We start from the raw sequence: 14,251 nt of genomic DNA, 5'->3' as shown, positions 1-14,251 counted from the left end.
CTACAAACTTTATGTAAGTGATATGGTGTATTTTGTTGTTTGTGTATGAAGCACAAGTTAGATACCATGAGTGTAAATGCAAATTGCATATCAAAAGCTTGTTTGAGGTCAATTACAGGTTGTATATAAGGGGTCCCAATGATCAAGATTTTTTTTTTCAAATTGATATAGTTGACAAGTAAAACACGTCAACAAAAGTGTATAGTTGACGCTTAAAAGCCGTCAATAAAAACATTTTCTTGACCTTCAAAACACGTCAATAAAAAGGGTTTTCTTGACGTTCTTAAAAAATAGTTGATGGACAAAAAATGCCAATATTATCTTACTTTAACATTCGAAGCGTATCAACAAAAGTGTTTTTCTTGACATTTTTTTCCATATAGTTGATGGGAAAAACACATCAAAGTACCCTTTCTTGATAGTCAGAAAGGTCAAGAAAGAGTTTCTGGTGACTTTTTTTACCATCAAGAGAACCAGTTTTCTTAATGGTCAGGTTTTCTTGATGTTGGTTATCTTGACGTTTTTTGGTCATCAAAGTAGATATTTTTTGACATTTTTTGCCCATCAACAAAGGCCAATTTTTAAGTAGTGAACTTATTTCTAATCATATTAGAAATAATATAATATAAGTCTAGGTGAATTGATTTTAAACCATTTAAAATTAATTATGACCTATGTTTGCATGCAACTCTTGATTATAGATTTTAATCTAATTCATTAAACTTATAACTTTTATAAAATAATGACATATTAACACTTATAATCATGCATCTAATGACATTAATTAAATATAGCATTTATATTTACGAAGTAATGTCATGCTCAATGCAATTTCATTTTCATCATGTAATATAACACTTATATTATTCATTAATGAAAATAAAACATATCCTTCGCATATATAACAATTATACTATAGTATGATGCATGGATATACTTAATAATGCATGCAATCATATAATACAACAATTATATTGATTATGATGCATGTGCATGCTAATAATATCATGCAACTATAGAATATAACATTTATATTAAATATGATGCATGAATAATGTTTATCGTAAGGTGAAATTTTTAAAACTATATGGCATACATTATGCAACATATAAAATTTAATTATACATCAAATGTAAAATTAAATAAAAAATTAATTAAATCAATATAACAATTATATTAATTTAATTAATTAAAAGAAAATAAAATTACATAATTCGAATTTTAAATGAAAAAACTGAAGAAAACTACTCCAGAAGGCTTGATCCCACGATCAATGGACAGCAACTGTAGCACGTCAGAGCGCAGCTATGCTGGTGGGAAGTGCCACTACGCTTTGGTCTTCTTTCCAAAGTGTAGCTCGGTGCTACGGCAAGGCGCTGCGGCATCGGGCAGAAATTGCAGCATCACGCTATGCACAAGAAGAGTGTCACAACGCTCCATATGATTTCTTCCGAGTGTTGCTGCGCTGCGGCAGGGCGTCAGCGATGCTCTGGTCCAGAAACTTCTTTCTTCTTCGCTTTTCATCAATTTTGCTCTAAATTATGGTCTCCATCACGACAAATGCTTTACCACGAACGAAATAGACTAATACAGATTCGATAGCGATAATAAATGTCCAAAACAATAAGTTCTTACAACTTGAATCAACATTGAAGCAGTAAATCTAAGTGCCAAAACTTGAAATTATTCATTTTTGCAAACCAACATTCACAATGCAATAAACACACATTTTCTCTAATTTTGTTTTTAAAATGAAAAAACAAATCATACGATTTGGCTCTAATACCAATTGAAGGAATTGAATTCCTTGCGAAAGTGAATGATCATGCGATTGAAATTTAATTTGAAAAACACTGAAAAAAAATAGAGAAGCAAGTATACAGGATAAACACAAGAAACCTAAGCATGCTTTCTACTGAGAATGTGAAGAATAGAAAACTTCTTAGAATGTGAAGAATAGAAAACTTACCCTTGAAGTATCCCCTCTTCACGTTAATCCCCTCTATTGAACACTAACTGCAACTTTTTTGGTTGAACATGAAAGTATCTCATTAAATCGGCAAGAACACGATCTTAGAAAAAATAAATTCTTGAGGACACGACCATTCAATTGCCTTCTTATTATCAAAACACGAGGACTGATGGATGTGTGGACTCCAAAAACCTTTTTGGAAGAAGGATTTTGCAAGAGAAGAAGAAAGGAAGAGAGCTTTTTTTCCCTTTTGCTTTGTTGTGTTTAAGCCTCACACCATTACTCCATTTTTCAAAAACAGATAAAAAGATAAGGGTGAGGGTGAGGGGGTTACGATAACTCTCTCTCACGATCAACAAGAATAATTTCCCTACCATGGAGAGTTATTGAATCTTATATTATTAAAATCTTAATAATATAATATTTATATTATATGGTTAATTAACAGATTAACAAACCATATAATATGCATTAAAATGCAATTCTCTCTTATAACTATAGTTTTAATATGAATCATATTCACATTCAATTTAATCTGTAGTATTTATTAAAATCTTATTTATATAATTGAATCTCATTCAAATATTTATCTCTCACATATAACATAATTTTAATTATAAATCATACTTATAATTAAATATATATGTTATAATGTATCTATATACATTGATATAATTAATAGCTTAAATTCCCTTAAATCATTTGAACAATTTAAATTATTCCAAAAACAATTATTCATTGTTTTTATCTTTAGTGGGATCACAAGGGATCTTATGGACCTACGGATTAAAAGTTTCAATGACAGAGATTAATTAATTAATTAATCAATATCCATTAACTACCGGTCACTCCACTAAACATTCTCGATAATTGCACTATTCACATATATTTTTGTAATCCATAGATATAACTAAATCAACAGTAAGTTGACACTTCACGAATTTCTCATAACTATAGTTGGATCAAAATATCATTTTACCCCTATAGTTACATCTAACTTCTTAAGTACCACTGATTCCTCTAATGAACAAATAGTTTATAGTCCAACTATAAACTAATCCCTCTTGAGCTAATGAAAGGTTGAGGCCTCATTGTTCAAGACCCGGATCAGCTATTAAGAGAGCAATTCATCTACTTTTCCTAAAGACGGGAATGAGCGAATTCTATCTTGTGTAACTATGTTTTCAACTTCCTACTCTGACAAATTCCCTAAATGGTAGGCTTATTGAGTCAACTAAACCGATCGTTTTCATCTATACAGATCAAAGGATTGCCTTTATAAACATGAGTTTACAACTCATTCAAGATTAAGGTCAAGTCACTTATGGTCATCCTAGTGAAATGTTAGTTTATTCTAGTAACGTGTAATAAAGAGAAACCAACAATTTCATTGTTTGGTTTTATATAAACTTTTTATATAGGATACCCTCACTCACATGTCTCTACATGAACAATATGGATCATATTGTCTATAATATTTACAACTCATGTAATAGTTACAACGTGGCCCGTATTCACAGTGTCACCATGATAAGACATCCAACCTTATCCATATACTGCAGACCTTTTAGGTTATTACTTGAACATGATCCACGTGTTTGTCTACTACATACTGTTAAAGCTTCATTAAATAACCATGGATCTTAGGTTATTGGATCGAGTTAATGAAATTTAAATGTAGAATAAAATACTTATTATTTTATTAAATAAATAATTTGTATTTACAAATTACAAACTACAAGATTCACAAGATTTAGGACACTAAATCCAATATTGGTACTCAATAGGCATTCTCAAGTTGTCGATTCTCTTAGTGTATGGCTTGGAGTATATAAAAGAATTCTGAAACAGACCTCTATACTAAGCTCTGATGAAGTTTTTGATCATATCTTGCAGTTGCTGGACCAACAAGGAGGCAACAGAAGTTGATTGTTATGGTTGGTTCTCATGCAACACAATTTTCTTTTTGTCGTTGGTTTTGGCTGTGGGAGTTTGACTTGACTCAGTGATAGCTCTAAAAAAAAGCTATTATTCCTAGCTTAATTTGAGCTCATTAATGGATTTTATGTGTTTATTTCTCTATTTTGTAGATAACGAGCAATCAAGAGGTAGAATCAGGGATTTGAAGCTGATCGGGACTAATTTGAAATGATATGGAGTAGATTTGAAGTGTTCAAGCTTCAAGGGACGTGAAAAGACCAAAATACCCCTAGCATCAGCGTCACAACATCGTGCAACGCTTCAGCCCAACACTGTAAGACGGTAGCATAGCGTTGCAACACTCCTTTAGAGCGTCGCGACGCTACGACATTTGACGGACGAATGAGAAGCGCGCGCGTGAGTAAGCATTACAACGCTCTACTATAGCATTGCAACGCTGCCCTAAAATTTTCTATAAATATTTCCTTTTTCTAGGTCAAAAATATGCTGAATTGTATAGAAAAAGGCCCTAAAAACGCCAAACTCTTCATGAAGGCTGAGGAGAGGCCTTGATTTTCTCTTTTTCCTCTATGTATTCAGTATCATAGGTTAGATTTATTTATTATTATTATTTTTTTTTGGATTATGGCTTTATATCAAATTATATCCCATTTCTTTGTCTATGAATCAATGAGGTAATTTTTTATTAGTTCTTGGACTAAGTGTTCTTGTAATTTAATGAGTTACGTGTTCAATTTTGTGCTTTAATTAAAAATTGTGTTTTTCTTTAATCTTGCATGAATTTGACTTGCTTTTGTGTGTTGGACTGACGACCCTATCACGATTGCATGTCTTTGCTAGTTAAGTTCAGGCTCGCACGTATCCTTGTAATCGTCCATGCTTTGAATTTACCCCTGTAGCACAAATTAGATGAGCATGCTTAAGTGTATAGGCTAACCTTGAATCTTTGCATCGTACATTTAATCTAGACTTAAAGAAATACTTTGATTATTTGAACATGGTTTTCCTGACACTTAATCAACATAGTTGATTCCTTGATTTTCATGCATGTGTTTCTAGTTCTTTATGGCCGCTAAGGACCCAATTGCATCTAGAAGCATGTAGGCTAGTTAGGGCACGGTCTTTCTAGCCTCAACTACGGATTAAGACGCTTGATTTGGTTTGGATTAGTTGGGCATTTGTAGAGATTAATTAATTCTTATCAAATTAAGTAGCTATGCATGCATAATTGAATATTAGTCAATTGGCATATAACAATGACTTAATTTACATCGAATGAGCACTTGATCTGAGAACTAACGAGTCCTTTACTATTCCATACATCCCTTACAATTTACTTTTCTTGCATCTTTATAAATCAAAACCAAAACCCCGTTTTTACTATTTTTCCCGCAGTCAAAATCTAACACAAAAAGAAATTAATTCCTCACTTCTCTGTGGTTCGACCCCGCGCTTACTACTGTTGCTACGTTTTAGTAGTAATAGAAGTAGTTCGGTGTTTTGTAGAGTTTCTTTTGACCAGATTCGAGGCTTATTAAAGACGTAGGCTTTCGGGACCTGTCACTCAACTGTTTTTCAAGGCAACATTTGATCTTTTAAAGTAGTGATCTCATGATCTCGCTCCTCAACAACTTTCATTAGAAGGTTGATCTTTCTCTCCATCTCTGCCATGGTGGCTTCGGTCATTATGTCCTCCATCATAACAGACACCACATCAATGTGACTATTTCCTATATCAATCAGGAGCAGGAGCAGAGTTATTAAACAAGAGATTTTCCTTGATAATAATCCCACTTTTAGAGATCCCTTCAATTGTTCCCAAATTCTCTTCACGATGGCATAACCTTACTCTTGCTCCTGCATGATTCTCTTTGAGCAGCTACGTGTGATAGATCTCATGTAGGTGTCGCTTGCATCAATAGTTCTGGATGTAGCTTTCTTTGGTGCTATTAGTTTGTTTGAATGTCGAGAGAGAGATGAGAGGTAGAGAGGTCCGACTGAGTATGCTAATTTGTTCACACGAGGTTTCTGGAGAAACGTGTTTCATGGAGATGAACTTATGTCGATATTGATTTGATGTAGATATGATTTGATTTCTAGTACTTGATCTTCTAATTCTCTCTCAGTTAAATGTGTACGCTTGACTTGAGGAAGCGAAGCGTGTGATGTTCTTGAAATTGATGTCTTGGAAGAATCTTTGTATCTTCAGCAGTTGAGCTTTAAGGAGCGATTCAGTCTTCAGGAGCTAGTCTTCAGGAGCCAGGGAGTCTTCTAATTGTATAGAATTCTCTCTAGGGTCTTTGAAGTCTAAAATTTCTAACCCCAACAAATGGAAAGAACTTCTCTATTTATAAAATTCTTTGGTGGGCTTTGTGGACTTGGGATTGGTTGGTTCATGGACTTAGCCCCTGAGCCCAACTAATTAAATTTGGGTCTTATTTGACATTTGGGTCAAATCAACCATATTCTTGAACACAATTTGACTTTAGTCCATACCCTAATCTTTAATTGAATCAAAATAGTTAATTTAATCTGTGGACAAGACGAAAACACATGGTATCATTGGGATTCGCCAATTTATGTCTTCAACTTTAGTTTGAGACGCATATCAACTTTTAATTGGTCTCAAATCTAATTATTTGTAATTTCGTAATTAATTTGATAAATGATATGATAATTTGTAGTTGATCCAAAATTTTTCATTCAAGAGTATCCATTAAAAGAAATTTTCTCATGAAGCAATTATGATAATCTTAAAAAAACAAAAAGAAGAAAAAACTCTTGAAGCAATTTTATACATAAATATCAATAGTATTTAATTATAGTACAGCTACTTAACACCCATTTCAAGAATCTATTCATGTGACCATGCTTTATGAAAATTACATAACTTCAACACATTTATTGGGGATCATTATTCTATTTTCCCTTTATTCATTTATTCATTTTTTTTTATAAGTAATCTCTTTTCCTTTTCAGTTGGCTTTGGTTAGGTCATTTAATTAAAAGCTTGTAATAAATCACCTCCAATAGTGGTTAGTATACTTTCGTAGGATTGTTTCCATAAATTCTTACGTATTTCAATTTTTTAGATACACATATAACAAAGCAGGAATTCAAACATTAAATTAAAATGAGTAACTCGATTGACATAGTATTTGTATTATCAATCTCGATGTTTGAGATTCGATTATTCTCATCCACACTTTAAATCAATATCATTGCAAAAAAAAAAAAAATACATTAAATATAGAAGAAAATTTCTTAATATCTTCATTAGTCAATGAATTGTGTTTAGGCATTTGTTTTTTTTCTTTAACTTAACAAATACTTGCCCGGAGTAATTATATTATTAGATATATTTTTTTAAGTGAGTTTAGCTTTTCTTTAAAACTTGAGTGGATTTTCTATCCTTGCAAAACATACAAACAACATATAATATCTTCTCTTAATTCCTTTTCACATTTCTTTGGGAAAAGGAATATAAAAATTCACAATTTTTAATACAACAAATGTGGAAGCGAGAGCATAGAATCGGAGCTATGTTGACTATAAAATTTTAAAATTTGTATTCAATAAATGTCACTAAATTTTTAAAAATTTCATTCCATACATTTAATGTTTATAACTAATATACTTCTAAACTAAAAAGTATCTAACAAATATTTTTTAAACAAATAAAAAAAATATTTAAATTTTTAATATTTGGTTTAATAATTTATAATTTCATAACTTCATGAAATTTAAATGAATCTAAATTTAATTGAGATTGAGATGAAATCAATTAGAGGCTTGAACTCCATTTCTGATCACAGTATAAAATATAATAGACAATTACTAAAAAATTTTACACTGATCAAAGCTATTGTAAAATATTTATAAAAAATATATATATATATATATACTTTTTTCAGAGAGAGATAATTAATGAGAGACCATGGTTTGAGCTTAAACCCTTGATTTGACAACAGCCCTAAGAGGATTCTTCATAACGACGGTGAACTCCATCTTCCATGAAAAGTCGACGGCGCTCGACGGCGGATAGGCGGTCCATTCAAATTCCTGCAGCATTCTGGCAAGCATTAAATGAATGTGGACGGTGGCCATTCCTAAGCCCGGGCAGATCCGCCGCCCTACGCCGAACGGCATCATTCTGACGCCAGTGACGCCGGTAATGTCGGCTTCTTCCTCACCGGAGTGAAATCTTTCCGGTTTGAATTTCTCTGGATTCTTCCACAGCTTCGGATCCCTTCCGATCGCCGGTAAGAAGAATTCCACGTTCGTGTCTTTTGGGATGTCGTATCCTGTTGTTTTTTTTTTTTTCAAAAAAAATAAAACTATAAATAAATAGATATTAGGTTTTAATACTATTTTCGTCAATACTATTCACCTTTGTTTCCATACATTTAAAATATTTATTCTAGTAATTATATTCGTAATTTTTTTTTTTCATTTTGATCGCTTTAAAAAAGTTTATTTTGGTTCTTATACTTTCAAAATAATCATTTTGGTTTCTTAATTTCCATTTTTACTTCATTTTAAAGGATCAAAATGATTACTTTTTTAAAGTTAAAAGAATCAAAATGAATAAAAATTGAAAATACAATGACCAAAGTAAACATTTTAAAAATATATAGACGAAAATAAATCAAAAATTGAAAGTTAAGTACAACTAAAATAAACAAAAGTCAAAAGTACAGAGATCAAAGTAGTATTTAAACTTATATATTATTATCTTAAATATTTAAAGAAAAAAGTTATGTGCCAGGTGCACCTTATGCATCCACGAGTTACCTAATTAAAAATTTATAAATTGTTATTTGACTTTTTCTTTTTACAGCCAGCCTAATAGAGATGCTACACCCAAGTTTTTTTTTTTTTTTTTCTGTTTTTTAAAAATAAATTGTTATTATTATTTATTTTACTCACTTACAAAATAGGGTTGCATGATATAGTACAGTACAAAAATAAGTACATTATCCATTGTATGATGTATCTTTTTGCAACTTATCAAATTATTCAATTAAGTGTTCTTTCTTTCTTTTTTTCTTCTAAATACATATATATATATTTTTTATTTTAAAGTTTTTTGAGTGAACTATAACGAGATGAGTGTAACAAGGTACGTCAATATATTGCACTTTAAATATTTACTTCACTTACTATTTGTAGTTATGTTCTAACTTGTTCTTAAGATAATTAATTTTTCTATAAGTAATTTGGTAATGTTATCGGACCTGCATTAATTTTTTTAAAAGAAAAATGGTAAACACTTATTGAAATTATTTTAAAGAACTCCGTTTAGATGCCCGAGGAATTTTGGTGAAGGTTTAAAGAGAACATTTTTACTTGTCAGATCATTCACGAGGAAAAACCTTGAGGTGGTAAAAGTTAGGAGACTCCTACATATTATTGTTTTTCAAAAGCATGATTTTAAATCATATGTATTGAAAACTCTAAAAAGTATTTTATTATTGTAATTTTTAAAAGTATGAATCGGTTAAATATAGGAAAATAAATCAAAATATTTATAAATATAATAAAATTTTATTATCTATTTGCAATGGACAACGATAGACTATTATTTGTGTTTATTTGTGTCATGATAGACACAAATAATAATTTTCTATTAGTAGAAACATTTGAATAAATAGTAAAATTCTAAAGGAAAAAAAAAGTTTTAGAATAGTTAATTTAAAATTTAAATATTTAATTTGGATTTTGAAAATTTTAACTTTGGACTTCGAAAAAATGAAGAAAATAATTATACGAATTCAAACGTTTTAAACCAAAAATCTAAAACCCAAATAGTTAAAAATATATATATAAAGTAGTCTGTGTCAAATGTAGAGTGAGGATAAATTAATTTCTATTAATTTTTACTATATATGAAAATAATGATAAACAGTTTATTTTGTCAATTAAAATAATTTATCGTAATTTTAGTATTTTCGATAAATCTTAAAATTTAGTTTGATTTAAGTTTTTCAAAAAAAATCCAAAAAAATTGTGAACAAGAATTAAGTGGGGCTTAAACTGGATGTAGCTCAGTTCTTTTTAGACAGATGCAGCAAGATAGTTTTGAGATAACCTGCCAATTTCGCCGGCTCCGTCACGGAGTGCGTCAAAGCAAAGAACGTCGGAGGATGTTTCCGCAGCACTTCTTTCACAACCGCTTGTAAATATTCCATTTTCTCTACATCTTTTTCCTCTACTTTTCTCTCACCAACTGTCTCTTTTATTTCTTCCACAACCTTCCTCTGAACTTCCGGATTTCCTATCAGTTCCGCCATCCCCCACTCTATCACCGTTGCCGTCGTGTCCGTCCCTCCGTTCAAAAACTCCGAACAAAGTGTCACCAATTCCTCTTCCGTCGCCGACGACTTTACTCCGCCTCCACGGCCGTCGATTTTCAAATCGAAAAGGGTGTCGAGGTACGAAAACGACGTCGCTGCGCCGTCGGACGCCGTATTCTCCAGCGCCCGCCGCCGCCGATTAATCAACTCAACGACGAATTCGACTTGTTCTTTCCGAACTAGATTCGCTTGATTTCTTTCTCTAGAGAAAAAAGGAGTTAAAATGGGGAAATAATCGTCGATTCTCGGATCGAGAGTGAGCAAAACGGATTTGAGAATCTCGTCCATTTTCACAACCGTTTCTTCTTCCATCTCGAATCCGAAACACATTGTCAACAGAATCCAAAACACCGCAAAACGCGCGCTTTTAAGGACCGAAACGACGCCGTTATTAGCCTCTGCTTCATCTCTTAACCGCTTAACGAATTTTTCCATTGCTTTTTCTCTCACGCCACGGAACTCCTTTACCTTGCTGGAGCTGAGCATATTTTCCACCATGTTGCGGCGGAGGGACCGCCATATAGGGCCGTAAACCGCTGCATTGACGGAAAATTTGTTGCTACTGAATATAATCCGGGTAGGATTTTCTCTGGGCCGGTTAGCAAAAACTGCCCCCTTTTTAATTAGAGCTTCGTGAATGAGATTCGAATCGCTCAACACAACCATTGTTCTAGTGCCCATTTTTAAGGTAAAAATTGGGCCATAAATTCGGCGTTGATCTTCGATGTATTCGAAGAAGGGTTTTCTGGACCGGGCGACTTGGAAGAGGTTGCCGACGAGGGGCCAACCGGGCGGTCCAGGAGGGAGTTTGGGGCGGTTTTTAATGGGTTTTCTGGTGAGGAAGAAGATTAAACCGGAAAGGAAAAAGGCAATGAGGGAGAAAGAAGCCATTGAGATGTTGGGTGTGAGAAAGAGAGTGGAATTATAGTTAAAAGATGAATGGGTGAAGGGAAAAAAGTTGGGCATAAAAAGAGAGAGAAGCATGAAATTTCAGGTGAGGTTCAATTAAAGCTTTTGTTAGGAGAGTAGATATTCATCCTTAACCTTTTAGTCAAATATATAACAAAATTTTTGTTGATGGACTTTGAGGTTGATAATATAAATTGAATAATTATTAGGTGCGAATTAAGTTATATCTAATAAAAAAAAAAGTAACTTTCGGATAAATTTTACGGCAATTTATTTATGTACATATTGACTCAAATATATATATAATCAATTAAACAATGTGGTTGACTGTACTAAACTTACTATATGTGATTCATTAGTTTGTTAATTACAGTTAGGTACACTTATTCTATCAAAATTTGGTTACCATTTTGTTTTTTATTTTAGTTTTTGAAAATTAAATTCATTTCCTCTTAATTTCTTATAATGATTTGCATATTTCTTAAATATAATGGTTGAATTCTTAGCTAAATTCCAATAATAAAAACAAGTTTTTAAAAGTTATTTTTTTTAGTGTTCAAAATTTCACTTTTTTTTAAATCATTGAAAAGAAATAGATAACAAATAAAGAAATTCGAAGATATGGAAGTAGTTTTAAAGAACAACAAATAAAAAGTCAAATGATTATTAAATGAGACATAAATTAAATACATCACGTTAAGCAAAATTGACTTATATGTGAATAAATAATTTCAAATGGATATGAGATAGTTTCCAAATTATAGAAGCAATAATTTAAAATACATCGGGTTTTATAATTATGTTGCTTTTGCGAGTAACTTTATTTTTTTTCTGAGATGATATATATGAATTATGTGGTTTGGAATTATAACCAGATAAATAAATATGATGTTTTTGGTTTCTAAATTTCAGATCTAGTTTAGATATCATATTTCAAAATGTGTTATATTTTTAATTTTTAAATTTTAAATTTGATTTCAATTTAATCTTAGTACATACAATTTTAAAGTTTTTTTTTAAAAAAAAAAAAAAAAAACTTGGAATGTGGGATCAAAAGAAAACGAAAAAAAAAAAAAAGAGTTTATTTATTAGTAATATCAATATAGATTTTGATCTACTATTAGAAAATCAACATATGGCCATATTAAATTATAATTTATTTTTTGAATTTTATGGACTTTAACAATAATGTAATGTAAAAATGTACTTGATTTAACTAGTATAGCATTTAGATTATCAATCTCGAAATTTGAGGTTCGATTTTTCTATCCTATATATTATAGAAAAAATAATACTGTAATATTTGGGTGTTCTATGATGTACCAATCTTTATGCATTCTCTTCAATTACAAATGAAAAAAAATAAAAATATATATTTTAAAAAAAAATTACCTTTGTGATCTAACATTTAAATGAACTGCATCAAGATAAATATAACTTAAGATGCATCTAAATATTTTAATTTTTTTAATAATAAAGTCATATAGTACTCTACTTATTAGTACGAAATTAGACAAATTTGGTTTGAATTTATGCATCTTTCCTTTTAATTTGTTTGTTTGTGGTCAAGAAAATGGTCGGAGGGTGGACTTCATTCATGGCATTGTCTAGGTTGTAGATCCTTCAAAACTTGATATCTTAACTATGATAAGTTTATAAAATATGGTCCCATGGACCATGGTGACCCATTCAAGAAATTAAAAATGAAAATTTATCCATCTTCTCATCTCTTCTATTCAATTATTTTATTTTAGCTGATATATAATCAACTCGAGTAAGTGTACTTTGATCTGAAATTTTATTCTTGTTTTTTTATTTAAAAGAAATTCTTTAGAAATTACAAATTTGGTCATTTTCAATTAGAAGAAAGTTATAATTTGGTCCTGGGATTTGAAAAGTTAAAATTAGTAGACTCTAGTTTCTATGCCAATTTTGTCTCTAATTTGATAAACTTCTCATAAATAATCTCTATTATAGAGTCTATTTAGGAGAATTTTAACCTACTCCAAGAACAAAATTCAACATTTTAATGAAAAAAATTAACATTGACACTAGATGATCGAGGATAACAATTTTAGAATATTAAAGTTGAGTTGTCTTGCCAATGCACGCTTAGTTCAACAGTAATTGACATGATTTTCCTATCTATAAGTTCGAAGTTTGATTTCTCAATTATTGTCTAAAAAAATGAGTTGTCGCCAACGAGAGCTTAGCTCAACTAACATGTATATGTATTGAGGATCAAAAGATCCGTAGTTCAAATCTTTCACCCTCAACTTATGCTAAAAGAAAAATGAGAGGTCTCTTATAGGAAATTATGAGCTTTGAAATAATATTTTTGAGTGTACCTAATTTTAAGTGTAAGCAAAGAAACTACTGTAGTAACTGCTTCAGATATATATATAAAGACTTGGTACCTCAGACATCTCCACTAAATTATGTGCCTTGGTGCATTCAGTGTTAAATTAATTAAGAGAGTTAAATTATTAAAAATAGCATTGAAATGTTAATTTTCTAAACTACTCATTTAAATATACACATTTATATTCATATATTAAAAATAGATATATTATCATTATATGTCTCCAGATTATATTAAACTCAACAAAACCAACAAATAAAAAATCGACAAACATAAGAATGGATCAACAATTAAAATATTATTATTATTATTATTATTATTATTATTTACCTTAAGATGGAAGGTTGAAACTTCCACTACCACATTTATTTTCTAAAAATAAAATAAAATAAAATACCATTTTGATTCTTTATTTGGGATGTTAGTCTCCTCTAGTCCTAAAACTTGCAAAATGTTAAAATTAAAACCTTTTAATTTCAATAAATATTAAGGATAGTGTGGCTATGTACACTGAGAAGTGTAAGTTATAATTTCGAGTGCACTGCTTGAACGCATGATTCATATATTTGCTTAGGGATAGTTAGTGAATATTCTTCTCAACCTTATCATCACACATCTGCATTTCACAACCATCACATATAATGTTTCACTCGAAGTGTAAACCCCATTACACATAACTTAGCGTTAGAGTAGTACCAAAATCAATCATCT

General features: G+C 30.7%; 1 protein-coding gene across 1 annotated transcript; it reads right to left on the bottom strand.

Moving 5' to 3' along the window:
- Nucleotides 1-7,718: 7,718 nt before the first annotated feature.
- Nucleotides 7,719-11,342, bottom strand: LOC120081849 (cytochrome P450 77A3-like). The gene is made up of 2 exons (XM_039037023.2): nucleotides 10,005-11,342; nucleotides 7,719-8,217 (listed from the first exon to the last, which is right to left on the bottom strand). Exons 1-2 carry the CDS (start codon nucleotides 11,251-11,253, stop codon nucleotides 7,862-7,864), a joined length of 1,605 nt encoding a protein of 534 aa, XP_038892951.1. The 5' UTR covers nucleotides 11,254-11,342; the 3' UTR covers nucleotides 7,719-7,861.
- Nucleotides 11,343-14,251: the final 2,909 nt, after the last annotated feature.

This window comes from Benincasa hispida, chromosome 7, assembly GCF_027475165.1.
Source record: "Benincasa hispida cultivar pf3 chromosome 7, pf3_genome.v1.1, whole genome shotgun sequence".
Taxonomy (NCBI): Eukaryota; Viridiplantae; Streptophyta; class Magnoliopsida; order Cucurbitales; family Cucurbitaceae; genus Benincasa; species Benincasa hispida.
This window is presented reverse-complemented; position numbering and strand designations above follow the sequence as displayed.